Here is a 25,031-nt window from a genome sequence, read left to right as displayed (position 1 = left end):
AAAATCATCTGCATGTCTAAGAAAATGCACTAGGCTATTGAAAACTTATGCATGATCTCCTCTCAGAATCAAAGCAAACAAAAAGTTGAGTAAGAACATACTAAGGCTCATGATATGCCAAGTCTCAAATTCCATGTTTGTTTTCCAAGATCCTAAGAAGAATGTTTACTTGCATTCTTGCCTAGCAAAAAACAGGAGATCAGCTGTCTTCCATACTAGCTAACTTCTACTTGCCTACTTGTGTTTGGAAACTAGTAAACCAAGATTTCCTTTTAAAGCTAATACTGTCATTATATTCATGTAGATGTATAGTCTAGATATATATATGATGCACTTCATCCCTGGCAGGACTCATCTGAGGTGGAAGTGTTTGGAGTAGCAAGAGCAAGCCAAGTTCCTTCTTGCTTAGGCATGGAGGCAGACTTGCTTGGTTCTCTTGTGATGTAGCTCTCCGCCTTCTTTGTGCTACCAATGCTAGTGCTTTCAGCCTCTACTGCATGCCCCCCTTGATCAATTAGTTCTCCCTTTGTCAATTCCTTGGTAGAGGGAAATAGCTGCATGGTGTGAGAATCAATTGAAGGGTGTTTTCTTTAATCTAACAAGTGAACATAAAATAAGCCTATGTAACTGAGTACTATATAATGATGAAAACTCACATTTGGCATCATAGGAGTCAAGGTGATAGATTGTCTTGATGATGGGGTTCCACAAAGTCGTCCTCCATTATTGAAGGGGTCATTTAGGTTGATTTGATTGGTTGGAGTATACATGGAGCCATCTGAGACTGAGGATACAGTAAGCTTAACGGCACGTCTTTCTGGGACAGGTTTGACAGGGGAAACAGGGCCACTGTGCTGGTGGGATGGAAAATAATTGTTGGGGAGCTTTGGAGGAGCTGTGACAGTAGAGGAAGAAACTGAGGGTGGTGTTGGAATCATGAACAGATCCTCAACCTGGACCTGGGAGGGGCTGCGCACCATGTTGGGCCAAAGGAATGTCCCTTGGGGCTTGCATATCCTGAAGCCACTCTTAAGCCTTTGTATCTTGGCTGCTTTTTCTTCACTTGCTGCTATTGTAGCCTTTTCTGCTGATGGTTTATCTGTAGTTGTTTGCTTATTGCACTGGCCATCAGTTACTTGCGACCCCTCCTCTTCCCCTGATAAAACAATTTCTTGCACCTGTTTGTTGCTTTTCTGCTCAGCTTCTACTTGCCTTCTCCCTTTTTCGGCGTAGCCAACTGTCGCCTCCACTAATGCAGAGAAAAACCTTTCTTTTTCTTCCAATTTGGAAGCAAAATTCCCAAATTTTTCCTATAACCAAATTCATCATTAATTCATCCCTTCATTAATCACAATTAGCTAACTTAAGATGTTATGGCAAAGGAAAGCATGCAATTGCACATTGTAAAATATATTCCACATCAACTTAAAAAGAGGAAAGCATGTACCACTAGGTCAAGATCACAAGGCAGAAATATATATATATAATACATAGTAGTAAAAAGTGATCAATTACAATCATGGAGTAGCATGAATGACAATCCATCATGTTAATAATCAACAACTTATTGTGTTCAATGAATGTAGTTGAAAAGGGTGATTAACTGAAAGTATTTAATAAAAGTATACCTCCATTTTTGCCATAATAGCTGAGGTCATCAACAGGAGTTGCTCCTTGTACTTCTCCTGCAATAACCGAAGCATGAAGTATAGTTAACATATGCATAGCTTCAATATATTGATGATGTAGCAAATGCACATCATATCAATTTGCTAGTACTTACCATTGTAACTAGTGAAATCTCAGAATCTTTGGAAATGACAGTAACTGGGGTTTCCTGTTGGTTTTTCTTCAATTGTAACTCCCGGATTTCTCTGTTCAAACAGAAACTAAGCAATTACTTCAAAGGGTCATCCTTTCTCGGACAAACTAAATTGGAGTGTATCCTCATCCTTCCTCACCTTTTCAACCTTCTGACTTCTTCTTCCATTTGTTTTTTGGATAGTGCCATCTCCTCCGAGTCTCTATTAAAAAGGATTAAAGTCTCATCACTCAAGATATATATCCAATATCAACAAAGTGTAAATATGACTTAATGTTAATTTCATCTTAAGTAGCTGTCTAACCTTTTCAGCATGGAAATCTCTTGTTTCAAGAATTTAAACTCCTGAGCAGAGATGGGGTCAGGAGTGAGGCAATCACCAGGCTTCCAACCAGGTGGTGGAATCCAATAAGGATCATTCACACCAGCCTCCTTTCTAATATTAATCAAATCAGCATTCTCCAACCAATACTCCATGGCTCCCTCGGCATTGTGCCTTCTGCGAAAGCGCTCAGTCCCTCCTGGTGCAACCTTACCTGCCATGTGCTTGAGAAGGTGATCTAGCAAGCCTGTGTCCCCAATTCGCTTCCTTGCTTCTGTTCGAAGTTCAGGCCGAAGAATAGGATTATTAGCTGTTGCTCCTTTCACCCTCATCACCTCCAAAAGGTTCTTCTCTGCCAATTTATACCTTCACTTGTACAAGCAGCCATCAGTTATTGCACATAAATTTATCAGTAATTAAAGATTAGTAACTACTTTATTTTTTTTTTTTTGGCAGTTTTACCTTTCTTCTGACCATCTATCTTTGGGGTTTTTGAATTGTACTAGCAGCTTGCATTTGTTTCTCTTTATGTTATTCTTCAACTTTTGCTTCTCACGCTTTACTTTCTTTGCCTTTCTTATCGCAGTATGTCTCAAACTATACCTCTTTCTTTTGAAGTTCTTGTTGGTCTCATCAGGATCCTCATCCTTGATATCTTCCTCCTGTTCTTCATCATCTTCAGCATCATTTTGTTCTTCTTCTTCTTCCTCCTCCTCTTCATTGTCTTCTTCTTTTTCAGCATCTATTACCGGTGGCATTTCCTCTTCATCGTCATCATCATCACCTTTGATGAAACTGGAAGATGTAGTATTGCAGTTATTGTCTTCATGCCTCCTCAAAAATCTAACTTGCCGGCGAACTCCCCAACGAACCATCCCATTAACTTTGAGTTGATCAGACAAGCACACACCCTTACTAGCAGAAGAATCCTGAGAAAGATGATTCACTGAGGCAGAACTCACCAACCAGAAGCTCTCAAGATGTTTCTTCTCCGCGAACTCCTGAGAAGGAACTTGCCTGTAAAGCACTTTATCTGCCAAAGCTGTTCCCATCACAAACTTCTCGTCCAAAGCTGGATACATTTCTCTCATGCTATTGCATAAGTATATTTGAAGAGATTCCAAACTTGGAAACCTTACTGCTACGCTCAAGGCTGTCTTCTCACTAACCTAAGGAAAAAAAGAAGAAGAAGATGAATGCATGCATTTATTTGCTAAACCAATAATTAATTGAACTTTCCATTACATGTAAGCTAGCTAGGTATGTAAATCTTAATTTCTTACCATAACAACTCTCATGGACTTGAGTTGAACTGGAGTTCTTGGCGGAAGATAAATGTGATCAACCTCGTAAATAGAACCCACTTCAATGTTAAAATTAGGTGCCGGATTTTCATGTTCTGCTGATCAATCAAAATATAACAGGAACTAAGACATAAAGCTTTCATTTTCCTTAAGCTAGCTAGAACTAACTCACTTTTTGTCAATCTAGAAAACAAAACCACACACACACAAAAAAAAATTACTTGTTCAAATGGAGATGATCATATAGAAAGAAGAAAGCATATGATTCAGATAAGGATAAATAAAAACACACAGTAGCACTACCACTGCACTGCAGGGTACAGTTGTTGGGCGTAGTGGGCATGGGAGAGTGTCTGGGCATAACTGGAGCCAACGAGCCTGTCACGCTGCCATGATAGTCCAATTTCTGCAAACATATACGTACATTCAGAACTACCAGTCCATCAGAGATCAAAACCCACTATTTACACAGTATTGCCAGTACATTACACATATATGTTCATGCATCTCTTTGTAATTACACTTAAAAGCATATTATCACTACAAGTCTACAACAGTATAATTCAGTGATTATATATAAGTTATGTAAAATTTTAATGATCTGATTACATAATATGTTGGGTGTTCTTATGGGCACAGAAATAATATACAAAAGTAAAGCAGATAACAATGAACAATTAGCATCATCAGAGAAAGATCTGGTTTTGTCTGTTTGTCTGGACAGTATGCAGCAAAACCCACAGACCCAAAACGAAAGCTGCATGAAATTGAGCGCGTGAATGTATGTGAATCCATCAATAGTTAAAGGCGCGTGTTTAAGATGGATATATATGAAGACAAAATTGGAAAAACAAAAACAAAAAATAGAAGAGGAAGAAAAGCAAATTCATCTTTCTGAGTGCATAACTGTACACATCTCTGAAAATACAACTTTTATTCAAAGAAGATATATAAATATACGTAAAGTAGACATAGAAAGAATGCTTACAGGGAGGGTTTGATTGGCCATTTTGGATCGTTTCCTGTAGTAAGTTTCCATGGTAATAGTCTGCAAAACACAAAACGAAACTAAATCAATGCTTGAATCGGATTGAAATATATATTATTCATGAAACATGTTGTAAAAGTCGGACGTTTTGGCTTTGCACTGATACATGAAAAAATAAAGTTGAAGGTCACTAGCTATCTACAACCCCAGAGAGGAAGTGGCAAAGGGCTGCAGTTAGGATTTCGGAAAAAGTAGAAAACGCCTGAAAACAACAGATTTTCCATAGTACGTAAAGCATTAAAAACTTTCAGCTGGAAAACAAAAAGATGAACAGCCGGTAATAGAAATATAACCAGACATCAGCTCAACATGATACGGAGTACTATACACCACTGCCAGACCTCTCATATGCAAACTCGATCATAATAACATAGCATTGTAAGATATAATAAGCAAGTAAATATAGTATAAAAATACACATATAGATCAAAGAAAATCGCAGAAAATTTGTATCTGTTGAATCCGACTTCCGGAGCTCACAGATCCACTGTTCGGACCGCAACACTCCGCCTTCTTCTCTGAGAAAACAAAACTATTTTTCCGGAGAAAAAAAATGATGAAACTACAACTGAAAAAAACCCTAGCCAGCATCAACTACTGCATATATATAATATAGACACACACCACGCGACATACCTACATATATATAGAGAGAGAGCAAGAGCGAAAGCAAGAATAGAGAAATGTTGATCGGCGAGCTGGAGCTTAGAAGCAGGAAAGTTGAGAAGTACCGAGCTGAAGCTAGAGAAATGTTGATCGACGAGCTGGAGCTGGAGCTTAGAAGCAGAAAGTGAGATTTGAGCTGTGTAAACGGTTCTTCCTGAAGCTAGCAAAAATGGAGGATAAACAAGGTATATAAAGCGAAGATTATTATGGATATTTTTGTGAGGAATATTTACTGATGAATATGTGTTGAGTAGAAAGCTACACGGAGAGAAAGATGGAGAGTGGTAGAAGGTATATGCGGCAAGAGAGGAGCATGGTGGTGGTGGTAGCAGAGCAGCACGGATGAGAATAGTTGCAGGCTGAGCAGCTAGCTAAGGGAGTGAGGGAGAAAGATACGATTGCGATAACGGCATTCGTGCTGCATGTCACGCGCCCGGTGGGCCCAGCCTTTGTAATTACCGCACTGCCCCCAGTATGCTTGCGTAGCGCTCAATTAACATATATGTATAGAAGTTGTTTGGTAATGGGTTGAAAGATTGATTTAGTAAGGAAAAAGTATCAAATTGACCACTTGACTTATTGCTTTTGTGTAATTGGACCATTGAACTTAAAAAGTGTGTAATTCAACCATCAAACAAGCAAAATTTGTGCAATTGGACCATTTTTACAAAAAAATTTAATTCAATTTGAGTTAAAAACATTTCAATATTGACTCCCAACTAGTATAGTAGAAGAAAATGCCACTCTTAATACATATATGTTAGTAATATAATTGGATTTTACCAGAAAATTTTTGTAAAAATGGTCCAATTGCACAAATTTTGCTTGTTTGATGGTTGAATTGCACACTTTTTAAGTTCAATGGCCCAATTGCACAAAAGCGATAAGTTCAGTGGTCTATTTGACACTTTTTCCATTTAGTAATAACAAGTTTCAAATATGCTTTCAAAAAAAAAGTTTTAAATATGATTTTATGTGAGATTTGTTTATAAATTTTTTGATATGAGTTAATCAATTATAAAAAATTTAGAGTAAATTATTAGTGAATTTAAGTCATGAGTTTAATTCTTACTAATTCTCTTTTAATTAATTCAAAAGTAATGTATTATTATGTTTCTTTTTTTTTGGATTATTTGCCAAATGAAAGGGAAACGATTATGTGTCTTTTATTTTTTATCTTTTGGATGTAATGCAAGATGATTTATTAATGAAAATGTCGATAATCACTCCATTTAAATACATTACTATATATCTTTGTGGACGACCTTGTGTACAAATTAAATATTAGGTAAAATTAAGTGGCATTCCTTTGTAATAATAATAAATTAGCCATTAATATATGAAATGAAAGGATTTGGACCCATAATTCAATGTTGATAATAACCATAATGGCTTTAAAGAGGTAGAAAAAGAGTGTAACATGATTTTTATGTGAAAAATTTAAAAGGGGAGATTTCAGTATTTTGGTGTGATGTTATGTGTTACATGGTTAAACATTCTTTGAAATCCTTAATAGAAGATTTATCTTAGGGTGTGTTTAGAAATTCGAAAAATGATTTCTGAAAATTATTTTTCGGTTCTAGAAAGTAAACTCTTCTTCATTTTTCTTTTAGAGGAAGTATTTTTTACTATTGACTTTGTTACAATCTATTGTGAACCTTATTAGTCTAAATTACACATATACAATTAACATTATATATTGTTCCATTGTGAACCTTATTAGTCTAAATAACACATATACAATTAACATTATATATTTTCAATTAACAGATTATATATATAATAACATTGTGTGTACATAATATGGATCATGGTTCACAATGTTAGTTCATGGTAGATCTTAGTTTACAATATGATCATTGATGATACACGAAAATAACTTAATATGTATAGAATAGATATATTTGAAACCAAATATGCAATTAACATCAAATACCGTACCACAAGTCCACAAATCCAATTACTATTTCACATTTAACGAAATAATTAATTAATAACCATACATTACAAATATACCTTTATAACATCCTAGCTTGTAACTTGTAAGGCTGCCACCATTCAAAAAAGAACAACAAATCTGCAACTACTCTCACCTAGCTAGCTATATATCTCTCGAGAATCTGTTAATTAGCACAACCAAAACCATTTTCTGTGTTATGCCAATATGGGAATATGGGAAAAATAGATAAGCTCCTTGTCACAACTTTGTATGTGTCTTCATGACTCCTTCTTCCTAACACGGTATGGGAATTTTTGGTAAATAGTTATGCTAGCAATAACCAGTGGAAGTGCAACAAGACAGTACAACGAAGGAGGTTTTCCATCAAAGATGAACTGCAGTAAACCAGTAACTAGAAGTGCAGACACAGACACAAATCCCTGCATGTAATGATGTAAAACAACAGTGGGCCGGGAAGCATATACATACAATCAATACAGAAAGCAAAATATATCAGATGTCAAGAATTGAGGAAGATGGCTAGGGAGCAAGGGAGAGAAAGGGGGAGGTGGTTGTTTACATATACAAACTACTTGCCTTTTTTACTCCACCGGCGTATGTGGTAATAAGACCAACCAGGATTCCACCACCGGCATTTAGTACGACAGGGATCTGAAAATGAAACAGATAAATATTACCTTCGAATTTATGGCACTCTCAAGTAGTTTGTTAGTCATTTTTAGCTTCATTTTCTTTCGTTCCCTTATATATAACGATATGATGGTCCTTTCATCTATTTGCAATGGAACAGAAAAGATGTCTCTTTCAATTCAACATCCAGATTCCAACTTTGTGGATTTAAAAGCATCCTGAAATAATAAGATGCATTGTAAATGCAATTCAATTTTATCCAAAAAAGAGAATCATAAATATGTACTAAGAAAAGAGTTACCAATGTTAATGGAGTCCAGCCATGAAAGAATCCAAGTTGCCTGATGGATTCTCCATCTGGAGACTTAAAGGTGCTAGCCAGCAAGCAAAGACTCCCTATTATGGACATCTCCACAGTCATCAGGTAAGAACTGTGTTTCTTTACCTGTAGAAGTGAGAAAGGAAAAAGAAAGGGTGTAAAGGAACAACCATAAACAAATTTTGGCAACAGGAAAGAGGTAGAGCAAAAGTCTGCTTAATTGCCTGAGTGGCCCATTGGCACAATGCAGAAGCCAGACCAGAGAGTACAGAAGCTACCAAGACTGGAACAATTCCAAAGAATAAGATTTCATCAGAATTATTACTACCAGGTTCAGTATTAGAGCCTTCACTAACAGTTAGAAGGACAGCTGCAATGATCAACAACAAAAGAGCCCCAATTTGTTGAAGTGATTGATTTTGCCTAGAAAAATTCAGAAAAGAAGGTCCATCAGAGATGCCAAAGTGCCAATTCTGAAGTGAAATGAACAATGGCAGTTTGGTAGAGCTAAGATATCATATTCGATATAGCAACATTTTGAAACTAGTAATGGAACTTGGATCTCAGAAAGATGCAAAATAAACACATACCTCAATATTACATATGCAAACAGAGCTGTGAAAAACAGCTTGGTTTGGTTCAAAATTGAAAAGGTGAGCGAATCAAGATTTTTGTAAGAAATCTGCAACAAGCTATTCTGGAGTGCATATATGGTTGCTGGTAGTCCTGAAGCAGTCAAAGAGGCAACCAAATTCCACTGCGTGTATAATTTCTTCAGAGTGCCTTCTTTTGCTATGAGAATAAAAGCAAAACCAACCTGAAAAATGAATGTCAATGCCACTATACATACAGAGCAATGAATTGAACTGACTTATGAGTGGAATATGGGAGTAAAAGAAAGGTAGGAAAATATTATGTTACCTTGACTATTTCACATGCTAAAACAGATGAAGTTACAATCACTTCTCGCCTGCACGACAATTATTACATGAACATCTGGACTTTTGCCATTGTTGTAACTATTCAAGGTAGGCAGTGTTTATCATGGGAGACAGAAAAAGCTTTGGAGTATTTAATTTATTTTTTATTATTGTTATTATGGTAAATTGGTAACTGGCTATCATTAGAATAGAAACAGGCATGCTTAATTCAAATCAAAGATCTTTGATTCTTTGAAAGCAACACTACCTCCACCAATATACACAGAAAGCAACAATCACAGCAGTCTAGGATTTCAGTAGATACGAACAATGATAGATTCAGGTAAAACAATTGAATTGAAGCTAGCATACGATCGGAAAAAGAAGGAAAATAAAATTTAAGCACATGATCGATATTAAGAAGTTGATACGAATTTGCATATATAGGTAAGGAATGAACATTGTGGAAATCGAATAGCATTGAGCGAAATTCGAACCCTACGAAGCGTTTGGAGATGAGCGGCTGAGCACCGTACTGGAGGGTAAGCAGTAGCGAGAAAAGCCAGACTTTGGAGCTTTTGTTTGCACTCGGGCTCTCTAAGCCTAATATCGGAGCTTTGTGAACAATCGCCGGCATTGTCGGAGACCCGAAAGGAAGCACGAATTCTATCGTCGCCGGTTATCAGGGTGGTCGGAGATGAAGCACAGATCGATGCGGTGATGACATTCAGTGTTTGGAGGGACGAACCGTTTTTTGTGATTTTCAGTTTTGTTTGTTTAACACTTTAACGACTTGCAGAAAAGGTCTCCATTGTAAAATTTACATAAGATATGAATTCATTGAATTGTGTATCTATTTGTAACGGTATTAACTACTGACTATATGCTATGGTATATCTTAATTGCTTTATTTCAATATATATGGTGTAGTCTAAATAATATGGAGTATTATATTAAATGACGAACTCCATGTAGTTAGGTTGCTGGCTTGATAATTGTAAGGTTTTAAGTTCAATCTTTATAGATAGGACATATTGGCTTTATTGATTTGTGTCAGTCAATTATGAACAACTTAGACTGATTTACCTCATTATAGTCTTTTGCCAGTTAAGATCACAATGTAATATTTACTCAATATACACTCTTGTAGTAGCTGCAGCCTGCAGGTTACCTCTTGCGTAAATTAAACTGAAGTAAGAGCTAAGACTATAAAGTGATAAATTCTTATATTGGTGAATGAGTACAATGTGAAACTCAATTGATATTAGAAGATAGGATAACTCCAATTACTTTACAATGCTATTGTCATATACAAAGTAGAAAATGCGCTGCATAAAGAGCGGTCATATTTATACTCAAGTCTACAACCATTGTCATAGCTATGATGTGGTGTGCTTCATTTAGAGGACACAAACGACCAATCAAGCGGTGTGACAAACTATAGTTCTGTCGAGAAGCTGTGGTGAGCTAGTTTAACAACATAACAAATAGGTAGGTATAGGTTAGCCAGTAGTTATGCCGTAGACCCAGGTCCACCTTGGACCTGGGTCAAAAAACGACGCTGTTTTTTTTTTTTTTTTACTAAACATATTGGCCTGAAATGTGGAGCACAAACTCTACATTCACATACACTATACTCTACATTCACAATTTGTAAACTCCACATTTACACATTACAAGATTATATGTTTAGTAACTATATTACCACTGTTATGCATTTACACATTCAAAACTCTATATTCACAGGTCCTATACTCCATATTCACAACTTGAGAACTCCACATTCACACATTACAGGGCTACAAGTTGCTAGAACTTTTTAACTCTATTACAGATTCACACATGCATAACTCTACATTCACGATTTTTATACTCCATATTCACAACTTGAAACCTCCACATTCACACATTCTGGACAACTCTACATTCACACAATCATAAATCTACATTCACGATTAGTTTACTAATTTTTTTTTTAAAAAGAAGACAAAACGACGTACGGCTCAATGCAAGTGGGTTTGATTGTGGTTCTCTATTATCCTTGGTGGGTCAGGTATTTGTTTGACAAATTGTGTAAGTTATTGGACCAGTTGAACTATCTTATAATCGCAACAAGTATAATTTTATTTACACAAATATATTTGTGTAAGTCCGTTTTAGATAAAAAAATACCAACTGTTCTATTCTCTAATATTGCTTAATACGGATTAAAATATAGTACTAGTATCTAATATTGCTTAATTTGTTTATTCCCAAAGGCCAAAACAATAAATAAATAAAAAGATCGAGTCAGTCGCCTAAGCCGCCGGTTTCTTGGACCTAATTGCGGCTGGAGATCCCAGATACCCCCAAGCTGGGACCCGCCGACACGAATCTTCCGCACTAATTTGCGTATAATACTATAATTTAACCCTAGAATCACATATAACCCGGAATCTTTTGAAAACCAGCGGGTCTCCGGGTCAAGCCACCGGTTTTTAAAGGCTCACAGCGGGCGGCTCAGCTCTCAGCTCAGCAGCCTCCACTCTCATTTCATTCCAACCTATCTCTTCTCTCTCATAGGTCCTATTCAGACAGCATATAGATACGCACGTACAGATAACTTGAGAGAGAAATCACGAGAGAGAGGGAGAGAGAGAGAGGCGCCGCCATGTGTGGAATACTTGCAGTGTTCGGTTGCACAGACAACTCTCAGGCGAAGCGGTCCAGAATCATCGAGCTTTCTAGGAGGTGTGTGTTTCAACTTTGGATCTCATTTCCTTTCAATGTCTGTGAGTTGTAATGCTTGAGTTCAGCTTTATAGGAAGCGTGGTTGTTTAATGTTTTGCACATTTGTTTTCATCGGCAAAGTTCTATTGTTTTTAGATACTTTTAGGTTAATGGATTGATTCTGTCCGTCAGTTCTGTTTTTGTTTTTCCCCCAAAAAGGTGTAAAAAACAGAGGACAACAAATATATTTCCTGAAAAGTAATGCAAAATGGAAATATCCATTTCATATTGAATATGGTGGTTTGTAGGATCTGCTTGCCTGTAACCCGTGAAATTTATCACGTATGCAGTGTCTGTTACTCTGTTTTATAACATTATGTTACCGAAAACTGAATTTTGGTTAGCTTTTTTGTTAAAAAATGAACATGTTTCTGGGTCAAGCAGTTTGAACAGAGAGAGAGTAAACAATGTGTTTGGTTTTGGAGATAAACTTAGTAGCTTGTGTAAAGCAATATTGTGGTAGAGAGTGGCCTTGATATCTATGTATTTGTGTACATATGATTGTAATTTTATGTTTCATCAAATGAATGGCAGAGCTAGCATATCAGCTACATTTTACACTTCTCATTGGGAAATTGCATAAATCATTCTAAAGTCATGTGGTATTGAAATATTCCTCCCTGTCTCTAATATGATGTTTGGTAACTGTAGGTTGCGCCATAGAGGGCCCGATTGGAGTGGATTGCATTGCCAAGGTGATTGTTATCTTGCACATCAACGATTAGCAATTATTGATCCTGCTTCTGGAGATCAACCACTGTACAATGAAGACAAAACCATTGTTGTCACGGTAGATGAATATTCTCTGTGATTGACTGTATGTGAAGTTCAGTTTTTATAAACTATATTCACAATCTTCCTATATTTCAAAATTTACTATACTGATTCCTTGCTATTTAAGTGAAACTATACTTGTTGGAGTTGTTGCATCTCTTTTTGAGCTTAAGGTTAATGTGTAATGATTTACAAGTTGTTTATTTATTTCTCTTTTGAGTCTTGTTTGAAAGGTATGTAGACATAACCAGCTGTTTGATTGGTGGTTGTATACAATTTCTCTTTGTTGTTGTTAAGTTGATTTCTAGTGAACTCTCTCTAGTCTCTAAACTTCCAAACTCCCAGTATCAAAACCAGATAAAGGAGTACAGTTGTGGTTAAACATTGTTGCATCTCATGTATGGACTTTATAGATACTTGATAGTGAGGGTACATTTTCTCTCTATCAACCTTATGACTAGCCACTTACTATTGCTGTCCATCTATGAACTTGTCCTCAAGATTGATCTACATTTCTGTTGCTTTTGCTTCTAGGTCAATGGTGAGATATATAACCATAAAGAACTGAGGGAAAAGCTCCCGTCTCATTCCTTCCGGACTGGTAGTGATTGTGAAGTTATTGCACATCTTGTAAGTACTTTAGCATATATATTTTCCACAATTTCATCTAATAACTGAAACATGAATGCTTGGTAATATGATTGTCAGATGCAAAAGTACACAATCTAGTGTATTTATTTATCTCTTGTGTTTCTTGAATTTGCAATCTTTATTTCAGTATGAAGAATATGGAGAAGATTTTGTTGATATGTTGGATGGAATGTTTTCTTTTGTGCTTCTTGACACCCGCAACAACAGTTTCATTGCTGCCAGGGATGCTATTGGTATTACGCCACTTTATATGGGCTGGGGTCTTGATGGTATGCTACTGCTCACAGCTTCATCATATTTCTAAATCCTAAGATGTTAGTGAGATACCCATTTATTACTTTATACTCCATATTTATCTTCAACAATTCCCATGGAATTATTTTGATGATGGGTAGCACACGAGATTCAAATCTAGGACCTTTGCTTTCCAAGTTGCCCTATTGTGTGATGTCTTCCACCTTATCAAAAAGCTTACACTGGTAGTGTGGATACACATTTATTATATCATATATATCTTCAACAATATAAAATGATTGAATTGAAGTATTGTTATTAGACAAAGTGGCATAGATTTACAAATGCACTCCTATTAATTGTTGCTTTCTCTGCAGGGTCTGTATGGTTTGCTTCAGAAATGAAAGCCTTGAGTGATGATTGTGAAAGATTCATGAGTTTCCTTCCTGGACATATATATTCAAGCAAAACTGGTATGCTGATTTTAAGCTGATGGCTACCATGAATTACTGAATTTAATTCAACATGTATAATCCTTTAACAGTATTATCAATTCAATTGCTACCTCTTTGATTCTATCAAAATTCCATGATGATGGTTGTACTCATAGACACTTGTGAACATATAAAAATGCTTATATGTGCAGAGTAAATTGTACAGTATAAACTGTATATCAATTTTCAGAAGTTCAATTATTTCGTTTATCATGTTGTGGAAATGTTTCAAGAAAATCAGTTTAGTCTATTACTTTCAATCACATTGATTCACAAAATCACATCTGTCTTTCCTTTATTTATTTATTTATTTTTATTTTTAATTTCTTCTGCAAAAGTACACCTGTTTTGCAAAACTTTTTGAGAAGTTGGCGAAGCAATTTTTTATGCCTTCCAAGTGCTAAGCTTATATTTTAATTCTCTTCTTCAGAATTCCTTTCTTAAAATGTTTTTATTTATGAAGTGTCTCAATATTATTTGCTCACAGGAGCGCTCAGAAGATGGTACAACCCACCATGGTATTTGGAAGACATTCCTTCGACTCCATATGATCCTCTTCTCTTACGCAAGGCCTTTGAGAAGGTATGATTATTCTAGAATTTCTTGAGATTTAAATTTGAATTTACTTATTTACTGCCTTAATTTAATTCCTGCTTCCATTGTACTTACAAAGAACAAAAAACAAATGTCTTGCTTCCTATGACTCGTTTGTGTACTTTAACATCTTCTTTTATGATTTAGTAATGCACCTACAGCCTGAAAAGTAATGACTTTTAATTTTTAGATATTTTTTGTTGGTTCTTAAGTCCTGACCTGGCCTATCCAAAGAACCATCAATTATCATTTAACTTATAATCAGGAATCTAGGTTGGTGTTTTTTGTACTCTATTATTTTATGCTCTAGATACGTCCTCATTTTTGAATCCTTTATAATCTTATTCTGGATTTTGTCTGTTTAATCATTATATTCCTTACACATCGTCTCTGTAGCTTATTAAAATAACAATGTAGCTGTTTTCTACTTTTCTGTCCTTTATAATTAACACTTTGCATCTGCTTTTAACATTTTCCTTGAACTTCGAATAATTCAAAGCATAAAAATAAATTTCATGGAATGATGTGGTTAAATTTTACTTCCCTCCTTTTTTTTTTCCCTAAAAATTTGTTTATAGTAAAATTCTATCATTCTCCTTCTGCTGGATCACTGTATGAATGCTAATCTCTGTTTTTCTTCTCTTAATTTATTCAGGCAGTAATGAAAAGACTTATGACAGACGTGCCCTTTGGTGTACTTTTGTCGGGTGGACTGGATTCATCACTTGTTGCTGCTGTGGCTAGCCGGTTTTTGGCGAACTCTGAAGCTGCCTGCCAATGGGGATCGCAGTTGCATACCTTTTGCATTGGTTTGAAGGTATGAGTTCTCATAGAGAAATTCTAGCATGTTGTAAGAGAATTTAAGGAAATCCAAATCTTGTCTTCTCTCATTTATTGAGTTTATTTAGTGGCCCTTGCTTGCATGAATTTTCAAAAATAACCATAAAATATCTTTATGGCATGCTTGAAGTTCCATCTGTATACATGTGTTTTTTCTTACATGACCAACTATATAAACTATGCTCGGTGATAGCATAAAGCATCTATATTGAAGGGCTGACTTTTGAGTAAGTTGTCTGCTGCAATTTATGTAAATGGAAGAGGAAACATGGCTATTATTGTACTAATTATAGTTTTGCTTAAAGCTGAGGATGAACTACTGTAAGATTTGTAACCATAAAACCTTGGTTATTTTCTGCCACTCATTCTGTTTTGTTTAGAAAAGCTACCTTTATCGTTTAGTTTAAAACATTAAAGATTCTTCTTCTTTGCCTTTTAGTTTTAAGCCTGTCTGAAGGCTCTTTCTACTTTTTACTCAGGGTTCTCCTGATCTTAAAGCTGCCAGGGAAGTGGCAGACTACCTTGGAACTCGTCACCATGAGTTTCATTTTACAGTACAGGTATTCTTTCTCTCTGCATAAAACAATGTAATCTCATTTTCCAATTTTTTGGTGGGGTTGCTTGTTTGAATAACAACCAAGCATCCCTTTGCTCTTATTTTATTTTATTTTGACTTCTACTGCTACATTCAGGAAGGAATTGATGCACTTGAGGAAGTTATATACCATATTGAAACTTATGATGTGACCACTATCAGAGCCAGCACTCCAATGTTTCTCATGTCTCGAAAAATAAAATCTTTGGGAGTGAAAATGGTTATATCTGGGGAAGGTTCTGATGAAATTTTTGGTGGTTATCTATATTTCCACAAGGCACCCAACAAGGAGGAGTTTCACAAGGAAACTTGTCAAAAGGTGTTACTCAAACATTTTCTCTTGACCCTTTTCAGGAAGGATTTTTTCTAGAAATACACTGAATTAAATTGAATGCACATTATGCAATTCTGATGGCTATTTGTTTCATGTAAAACTAGATTAAAGCTCTGCATCTTTATGACTGCTTGAGAGCCAATAAGTCAACTTCTGCATGGGGTGTTGAGGCTCGTGTGCCCTTCTTAGATAAGGAATTCATCAACACTGCAATGAGTATTGATCCTGAATGGAAAATGGTAAGCTCGAGTACTTAAGTGTTGTACCCCCAGGCCTCCCTCATCTCAATAAAATAAATAAATAAATAAAACCTGAAGTATCCCCTGAAATGAGAAATGAAAAAGAATGTGATTATGGTTTTCAATAGGTGATTCTACTACTAAATTAATTGCATTAAAGATGTTATATCTTGTTTGATGTTTCTGTACAATGTAATATCAAAAGGAAAAGAAAAGGAAAATTTTGAGCTTGCTTTACCTTCCCAGTTTGATTTCTTAACCAGAGTGCAAGTTCTGGCTGTCATGTTAAGATTTAAGAATCTGGCTATAAATCCCTGCTAAGAAAAACCAAGTGCAAAAATTTTGGTTGTTGGCCAGTTAATTATATACTATTGACATGTGCCAGTTGCTATATAGATTGGTCTTGTTATGGAAAATAATAGATGTGTTGGTTACCTGGATTCTCGACTATGATATAGTTTGATTGATTATAACTACGTGTTAGTTGCTTAAAATCTTGTTCATCCACTGAGTCTTTGCATTTTACTGATTAAATATATAGGTAAGGCCCGATCTTGGAAGAATTGAGAAGTGGATTCTGCGCAATGCTTTTGATGATGAGCAGGAACCTTATCTGCCAAAGGTTTGTGTTTCGTTTCTAATGTAAATTTTAGTAACTTGTTATATCCACCTTGTTTCTATCTTGCACATGCATAAAAGTGCACGGTATTTATGTCTATCTGTCAAGTTATACCTCAGCTTGATTTTGGAGGTTCAATTGTGTTGCATTGTGCTTTCAGCATATTTTGTACAGGCAAAAGGAGCAGTTCAGTGATGGAGTTGGGTATAGTTGGATTGATGGCTTGAAGGATCATGCAAACTCGCTGGTGGGAATTCCTCCCTGCTTTTCTTCTAACATGATCTCTTCCCTTGCCTGGGCAGTGTGGTAGACATTTATATCGTATGGCTACTTTTTACAGGTTTCTGACTCAATGTTGGCAAATGCAAGCTTCGTTTACCCAGAGAACACCCCAACAACGAAAGAAGGATACTATTATAGGACAATCTTCGAGAGATTCTTCCCCAAGGTGTGTTTTGACCCGATTCTTAATTCTCTCTCTAGTCGCTGTCGCTACCTCCCTCTCATTACATATTTTTTTGTTACTTTGAAACCAATCAGAACGCTGCAAGGTCAACAGTTCCCGGGGGGCCAAGCGTGGCATGCAGCACTGCAAGAGCTGTAGAATGGGATGCGTCCTGGTCAAAGAATCTAGATCCGTCTGGCAGAGCAGCTCTCGGGATTCATGCAGCAGCGTATGAACATGCCCCGGATGCAAAGAAGACCACTTCATCTGAAACCTCAACTCAGAAACTGGAAGTAGAGAAGGCTAGTGTTGCAGTTTGATCGTGTATTTAGTCACAAAGGTATCGATTTCTTTGGTTTTGCAGAATTGAAAAGAACGATAGCATACATATCGCACTGCAAGTTTGATTGTGTATTTTATGTCACTGGTACTGTTAAAACAAACATTAGCTCTGCAAGTTTGATTGTGTATTTTATATCACTGGTACTGTTTAACAAACGGTGAACAAGCAATCCATTTTCCTATTGAATAGTAGACTAATAAAAAGCTGAATCAGGACAAAACATTGCCAATTTTAGTATCTAAACCAAGAGCCGTCAAAGCCTGCCCTTTGGCAAGACTGGCTTTAGAACCTGCCAATTTTATGGGCTTGAAAGGGTCAGGCTGTCTTGCCCTTTAAGTTCACAGGTCAATAGGTCGTAGCCGGCCTAGGCAAATTATTGTATAGAGTATAGTTCGCGGATCATGAATACAAAATACATTTTTAATATATTAAAAATATTTACAATTATTATTGTATATAAATACATTTTTAATATATTAAAAATATTTACAATTATTGTATATAGTTCGCGGATCATGAATACAAAATACATTTTTAATATATTAAAAATACAAACATTTTTAATATATTAAAAATATTTGTATTGGATGTACATTATCTAAATGCACACAAATAATATATATAATAATATATAATAATATATTTTTTATATATTAAAAATGTACTTTTTATAAGTGTATGGACCATAGTCTAAAGTTGATTATAAACCAAATTAAATAATATATTTTTAAATATTAAAAATGTACTTTTTATAAGTGTATGGACCATAGTCTAAAGTTGATTATAAACCAATGTTATCGGATCGAATGGATCAAATCTTTGATCTGACTCACAAATTTAAATTAAACGAGGTACATATTAAAATAACTTAAATAAATACATTTATTAAGTCAAACACAATAATAATTAAAAAATATATAATACGTCTTAATAAATTATAGGAGGTCTCAGTTTAAATACTTAGTAACTTAATTAATAAAAATGGATACCATATTTAACATCGATCAACACATCTTCTCACTTGTACACAGATAGTCTCAACATATCTGATGTTCTGAAGAAATTTTAGACTAAAATTGTAGGGCTTTCAAAGAAGAAAGCCCTTTCAAAAATTCTCTAAGGCTTAGGACGAACCCAAGCCATAGAGGGGGTTTGGAAATAGTTTTCAACCAGCAATAGACGCGCCTCGGTTAGAACCTCACTAGCTGCGTCATTGCCCCAAGCGCAAAGATGCTTTCAACTCTTCCCTCGCCTCCCATTTTATAATACCCTTATCCCCCTCTGCTTTAGTCTGCAGCCGATGTGGGACAAAAACAATATCCATTACAACACCCCATCCACATTATGATACCACAAACACAAATTTTAACATTCTGTATACGCGATTACTAAAAAAGAGATTTCGAAATCAATTTCATTTCACTGAAATGTTCAAATGGAGTGAATTATATATTACTTGTATGGAAAATTATGAGTTTTTATCTATAATGAATTTGGAGAATTCACACACTATGTTGAAAAATCTTTTGCTTGTTTAATAACAATATGTATTTATGAAGGTGTGGAATTTACACTGGGAAGAACATCTGTATCATAATACAGTGCAGAGAAGGCATGAGATTGAGAAAATTGGTTCTCTTGCAAGAATTGGGCAAAGATCAAAGAGTTTCAAACCCAAAAGTTGTTCATTATATACATTGTGGTTAAAAACTTGGCCGAAACTATGAGCACCGTACGCACCCGGTTGAGGTTATTTGAGAAAACGCGAAACTGGAATGCAGCACGCCTTGCCAGAGCAATGTTCAAAAGCGGCAGATTCCAGGTGCCTCAGTTCGCAGGACTGAGAGTATCTCTTCGTACTTTGAAGCATATACGAAACCCCATAACTGCATTGCAAAACGAGAAATCCTTACATAGATTTAAGAAACAAAGGCGCTGCATAGATATGGGAACAGATGCTTTCCCAGACTTTTTTAGAAGGATTGAGGGGAGCGAGGGGTAGTTCAGTCAATACCTCAACCTCCTTCACTTCAAAATCTTCACTGCATGACAAGCACGAGTTTCCATAGGTTTGTGAAGCTGCACTTGATCCGGTCAGGCTGTAAAGAATTATGCATCAGAAAGTTATTTTGTAAGTAAATTTTCCTTTACACCAAAAATATACATACAAACAAGTGTCCAATACAAAAATAAGGATATACAAACAAGATATAAATCTTACAGATCCCCATCCAAGTAGAGAGCAAAATGACCACCACCGCCCAAGGCTATGTACTCTGTGGAGCACATAGTATAATAGCGATTTATGCCTGCATATATCCTAGTGTTAGTGTTATAACTAAATCTTCTCATGATATAATACTATGTGCTAAGAGGGGGCGATTGGTAAAAGATCCAAAATGACAACCTTATTTCAGGCTTTCAGAGGAAAAAAGTATAGTATGCATTTTTTTTGGCGGGTTAAGACCATAAGCTGAGGAACCATATCTTTTCCGGCAACTCTAATGCAACTAATTTGAAATATGAATTAGTACAATAACACTAAATCAATTCATCACTTACATCAACCCAATATCCCATACAATAGACTTTTTGTCATAGTTGGAGACTTAGAATCTCTAGCTACTAGCATTTGTGAAGCAGACGACAGTAGTTCTCTGACCCCAAGTTTTCTCACTAAATTGTCTCCGCACTTTCTCCATTGGACATAAACTCAATAAATAAATGTACGCAGAGAAATGTCCTAACCAAAATCTAAAACATCCACAAATAATCGAACCCTTTCTATGGGGGGGGGGGGTAATCTTAAAAGTATGACTGCCAGGTGGAAGAAAGTATAAGCAATACCTGTAGGACGAAATATAGTAGGATGACCTGATACATTCGTGAAAACAAATGAAGCATTCGTTCCCTGTTTTAGATATGAATATCAACATTAAAAGAGATCTCTAAGTAACAAATTAGTCATATTGGCATGACTAAGCATGTATCTATTCAGCCTTACCTGATATCTTCTCTTAGTTGTTGCCCTTAGAGGTGCCTCAACTAGCCCACCAAATACAGTACCCTTACGGTCTCCTACAACCTAAACATTAGAATTATGTTAGAGATAGATATAGCAAGTGTGTCAGAAATGACTTGAACCTGCTTAAAGAAGACTGTCAAAAGAATAGGAGTCTGAAACACACAAGCACTCTCGACTTCTCGAGTCTTGAATGGACAAGACATGAAATTTCAGTTCCTTCAGTTTGGAATTGGTAGTCAATCCTTTTCTGACAGTTGACAATTGAACCAATGTTTGACCATTAATTTCCTATCTGTAACAGTGTAAGATGGCCTGTTTCCAAGTTGTTCAAGAATAGTGATAGTAGCATTGGGTTTATTGACCCAGTGCCTAAGGACATCACTTATGCTTCTTAACCGGGGCAATGAAGGGATATAATTCAGTTGTCAATCCTTTACCACGAGGGGGAGTTGACAATTGAATCAAAGCTTTACCATTAATTTCATATTTTGAACAGTGTAAAAAGGCCTGCCTCCAAATATGTATTATAATCATTTTCAGAAGTTCGATCACTGGCTTGCAAACTTCAAATCTACCAAAGCAACATTTTTTTAATTGATAAGAACAAGAAAGCACACATATATTGCATGCTTTAAGAAGTGAGCACGTGAAGAAACTATATTAGAGAATAAATAGCATTACCAGAAGACTGAGGCCAGGCCATAGCATGCTTCTCCTGTACAAAGTGGAAAGTGATATGCCATTCCTCCATGTACTGGACAAAAAGATAACATAAAAACCCTATGATGCAGATGACAAAAGAAAAAACAAGAATTCCTGCAGATTTTTCTAAAAGAGGTACCATAGCAATTGGAGAAAAGTTGCATCCACCTTTTCATACCTGTATAGCATCACCCATTTCCGGTCCTTAACAAGTGCGGGAAGTGCAGTGTAAAGAGCCGTTCGTGTCTTCTCTGAGAGAAGCAACGAGGGTTCAGAAGTTTCGGGAAGACTGCCTGAAGGCACTTCCTCATTCTTATCTTGCTTAAGGATTGCCTCATGTCTATCAACTTTGGAATTACTTCCATCATCAATCCCCATGTCAGAGTTTCCCTTGCTTGATCCCTGATTCCGGAATCCACCCAATCTAGCAACTTGGTAAACGGCCCTGCCTATCGTCTGTTTGCCCCTCGTGATTAAACTTCTCCTTCTGCTAGGTTCCTTCACCGGTGGCTCAGATGGTTCAGCTTTATCACCTTGCTTCTCATTGTTCCCATTCAAACTAGAGTGACTCCCAGGCTCTGAATTCGATAGTAGGGAATACAGGAATGCAGTAAAAGAGGACGTATCAGGACCGTCAACTATATCCCCAGGCTCCCCCTCATCCAACTCCAGTTTACTTCCCTCAGAATCTGATCCATCTTCCTACAACAACACACCCATACATGTAATCATAAGCTTGTTTTCAACCTTCCTTTACCCAATCCTTCTTATTAATCGAAAAACAAACATCACACAACACTGGATATTTCCAAATGCAGCTTGTACAGTACAGGCTTTTCATCAAACAGATAAAGAGCATACCATCAACAACAATCACTAACCATAATTTTCTTCTTCATATACACTCCCAATTCAAACTAGAGCTTAAATGATACTACTAGCAGCAGAACACACACACACACACACAGTTATAAATGAAGGAAATCAAAAGAATCCAGCAAGGTCAAAACTCAAAACAGTATATCCTAAACCCTAGAGCAATCAATCCGTAGAACAAAAGAAAAAACAAAGCAATAAACTTGATACACTTACAGGTACCGGCGGTGGTCTAGGTTTGCGTTTGGAGGGTTTATCGGAGATTGGATTGAGGATGACGGTGGTAAGATCAGATACAAAGTGCGCCGCTTTACTCCTCAGAGACCGATTCTTGTGCTCTAGCAGCGGCGGTGGCGAGTATTTCTCTTCTTCTTCTACTTCTCTGCCCATTTTCTGCTGCAAATTGCTCCCTAAATTAGTACTCCACCCTCCATAGTGCCATTATTCTCTGTATGATTAGATTTCCACTACCTTTTCTATCGTGATGCTTCAAACCAGAATCTGCACGCCTTCCGTCACCTTTCAAATACACAAAAAACTCAGAATTTTTTCCATCTTTTCCCCCTTTTCTTTGGAATTATCGAGAAATCGAAGATGGAGTCTTTGAAGCTAATTCTCTTTGGTTCAGTCGTGGATTAGTCTTTCAGAAAAAATATCAGTTTCTTCCTTTTGCCCAAGTCCACGTCCACCATCATCATTTTCTTCCGCCATAAAATTGTCTTTTTTTTTCCCTTAACTTATACGGAGTAATTAATTTGTAGTTTCGTTTCTTTTTCTTTGATTCCCACAATTTTAAGAAAAGATAATGTTTTTAAACTTTTCTAGATGTTTGAAAATATAAATACAAAAAAATATGGTAGATTGTTATGATGTGTATACGTGAAATTTACTATTTATAAATGTGATTGTCCAAATGTTATGTGAATTCGTGAGCGTTATAATCATTAGATCACGTACATTCTTTACCGTTTGAGTTACTACTTAAAAGTTATGTGAATTCGTGAGCGTTAAAATCATTAGGTCACGTACATTCTTTGCCATTTGAGTTACTACTTACTAAAGGAAAACATTTCACATAATTAGCTTTGACTGGAGTGGTCGCCGACTCAGCGCGTATGTAACGTTCGTCAACCCTTCAAAAAATTTTCCTTTTACATCTTAAAAAAAAAAAAAAAAAAAAAAAAAAAAAAAACTTGATCCTTGTAATAGAACATTCACACACTCTCTCTTCTATTCTCTCCCGTTCACATAAGAAAAAGTTTAATGAAAAACACATTATTTATAGCCAATCCAATAGGGATGCTCTTATTTCAAAGATAATTATATTATATTGTCAATACACTCATACTACTAGCAAGCCAGTTGGGCCAGGAGCGTTGTCGAAATAAAAAAGACGATCTTAATATTGTGTTGACAAATCTGATTTATTAAGTTTTGATCCGAGTAAATAAAAGAGATTGAAAAAAAATGTCTTCAAATATAATAATATAATATGAATTATATCATATGACATTGCATACAAATACAAATTGTATTTATATAATTTCTTAATGTTGCATTATGGTACAAAATTAAATTTTTACATGCATTATGTTATTGCATTGTAAGTGGGGGTTGGGCCATCACCGTAAACATGGGGTCCATTGAAGTTGAGACTCAATAATGGATACCCCAATTTACTCAAAAAATGTGATCAAGCAATATAATGGTCCGACTGCAAGCGTTTATTTTACTGGCACAGCTATGTGGTGGATCATAATCAAATGTACATTTTTAATGTATTAAATGTACATTATTTTTGTACTGAATGTACATTATTTTTATACTATAAAAATAATGTACATTCAGTACACAAATAATGTACATCCCCTGAATATAATGTACATTATTTTTATACTGAATGTACATTATTTTTATATTCAATGTGCATTATTTGATAGTATGGTCCACACAGCTGTGTGGACCATGATCCACACAATAATGATTGTATTTTACTTTATTTTATTTTGGAATAAGGGTTAAATAGTCCACTGAACTACACGTAAAAATGTAATTAGGTCATCGAACTAAAAAACAATTCAATTGGGTCCCTAAACTACACGAATTCATGCAATTTCATCCAAAATAACATGTTTTACCTGATGTGCCGGTTACCAATTTTAAATATGATATTTTAAAATAATTGTAAATAAAATAATTAATTAAAATTAAAATTAAAATTAAAAAAAAAAAACAATTGCCGGCCAGAGACGAATAAGTTCAAGGACCTAATTGCATTGTTTTTTAGTTTGATGGCCTAATTGTATTTTTGTGTGTAGTTCAGTGGTCTATTTGACCCTTATTCCTTTTATTTTTGGATACAAAAGAAAGTAACATAAATTGTAGTGGATTCATTTTCACAAATTAAAGTCAATAGTCAAAACCAGCTTGATTGATGTGAGTGGTTTTGTACTCTCGTTTCTTAAAAGAGGTCGGTTTTGTTTGAACTCCCTCTCATATAAAAAAA

The 25,031-nt window shown here is 35.7% G+C and overlaps 4 protein-coding genes and 1 non-coding gene across 6 annotated transcripts; 1 reads left to right on the top strand and 4 right to left on the bottom strand.

Moving 5' to 3' along the window:
• Positions 1 to 335: 335 nt before the first annotated feature.
• LOC115998778 (protein DYAD) lies at positions 336 to 5,586 on the bottom strand. Its single transcript, XM_031238435.1, has 13 exons — positions 5,559 to 5,586; positions 5,228 to 5,322; positions 4,642 to 4,698; positions 4,437 to 4,496; positions 3,752 to 3,854; positions 3,428 to 3,546; positions 2,607 to 3,313; positions 2,127 to 2,510; positions 1,962 to 2,024; positions 1,793 to 1,874; positions 1,629 to 1,685; positions 657 to 1,310; positions 336 to 554 (listed from the first exon to the last, which is right to left on the bottom strand). The coding sequence occupies exons 1-13, from the start codon at positions 5,584 to 5,586 to the stop codon at positions 336 to 338; spliced, it is 2,628 nt and encodes an 875-aa protein (XP_031094295.1).
• Positions 5,587 to 7,114: 1,528 nt separating this feature from the next.
• LOC116000528 (UDP-N-acetylglucosamine transporter ROCK1-like) lies at positions 7,115 to 9,764 on the bottom strand. The gene is made up of 7 exons (XM_031240618.1): positions 9,489 to 9,764; positions 8,993 to 9,041; positions 8,662 to 8,888; positions 8,296 to 8,494; positions 8,054 to 8,197; positions 7,699 to 7,773; positions 7,115 to 7,541 (listed from the first exon to the last, which is right to left on the bottom strand). Exons 1-7 carry the CDS (start codon positions 9,626 to 9,628, stop codon positions 7,380 to 7,382), a joined length of 996 nt encoding a protein of 331 aa, XP_031096478.1. The 5' UTR covers positions 9,629 to 9,764; the 3' UTR covers positions 7,115 to 7,379.
• A 1,877-nt stretch (positions 9,765 to 11,641) lies between these two features.
• Positions 11,642 to 18,119, top strand: LOC115999916 (asparagine synthetase [glutamine-hydrolyzing] 2). Its single transcript, XM_031239869.1, has 14 exons — positions 11,642 to 11,721; positions 12,412 to 12,550; positions 13,069 to 13,164; positions 13,313 to 13,454; positions 13,797 to 13,892; positions 14,401 to 14,495; positions 15,163 to 15,324; positions 15,827 to 15,907; positions 16,040 to 16,261; positions 16,381 to 16,515; positions 17,057 to 17,137; positions 17,295 to 17,381; positions 17,475 to 17,582; positions 17,675 to 18,119. Exons 1-14 carry the CDS (start codon positions 11,642 to 11,644, stop codon positions 17,897 to 17,899), a joined length of 1,749 nt encoding a protein of 582 aa, XP_031095729.1. The 3' UTR covers positions 17,900 to 18,119.
• Positions 18,120 to 19,004: 885 nt separating this feature from the next.
• LOC116000551 lies at positions 19,005 to 19,154 on the bottom strand. Its single transcript, XR_004094129.1, has one exon. It is a non-coding gene; the product is annotated as a U4 spliceosomal RNA (small nuclear RNA).
• A 282-nt stretch (positions 19,155 to 19,436) lies between these two features.
• Positions 19,437 to 23,241, bottom strand: LOC115999724 (oxidation resistance protein 1). Of its 2 annotated transcripts, none has more exons than XM_031239615.1 (9): positions 22,997 to 23,241; positions 22,742 to 22,921; positions 21,828 to 22,351; positions 21,629 to 21,701; positions 20,927 to 21,007; positions 20,770 to 20,833; positions 20,144 to 20,231; positions 19,937 to 20,021; positions 19,437 to 19,808 (listed from the first exon to the last, which is right to left on the bottom strand). In XM_031239615.1, the coding sequence occupies exons 2-9, from the start codon at positions 22,913 to 22,915 to the stop codon at positions 19,725 to 19,727; spliced, it is 1,173 nt and encodes a 390-aa protein (XP_031095475.1). In that variant the 5' UTR covers positions 22,916 to 22,921; positions 22,997 to 23,241; the 3' UTR covers positions 19,437 to 19,724. The 2 variants fall into 2 exon arrangements, with proteins under 2 accessions (XP_031095475.1, XP_031095476.1); XM_031239616.1 differs by having other exon boundaries at positions 22,742 to 22,918.
• Positions 23,242 to 25,031: the final 1,790 nt, after the last annotated feature.

This window comes from Ipomoea triloba, chromosome 12, assembly GCF_003576645.1.
Source record: "Ipomoea triloba cultivar NCNSP0323 chromosome 12, ASM357664v1".
Classification (NCBI taxonomy): domain Eukaryota; kingdom Viridiplantae; phylum Streptophyta; class Magnoliopsida; order Solanales; family Convolvulaceae; genus Ipomoea; species Ipomoea triloba.
This window is presented reverse-complemented; position numbering and strand designations above follow the sequence as displayed.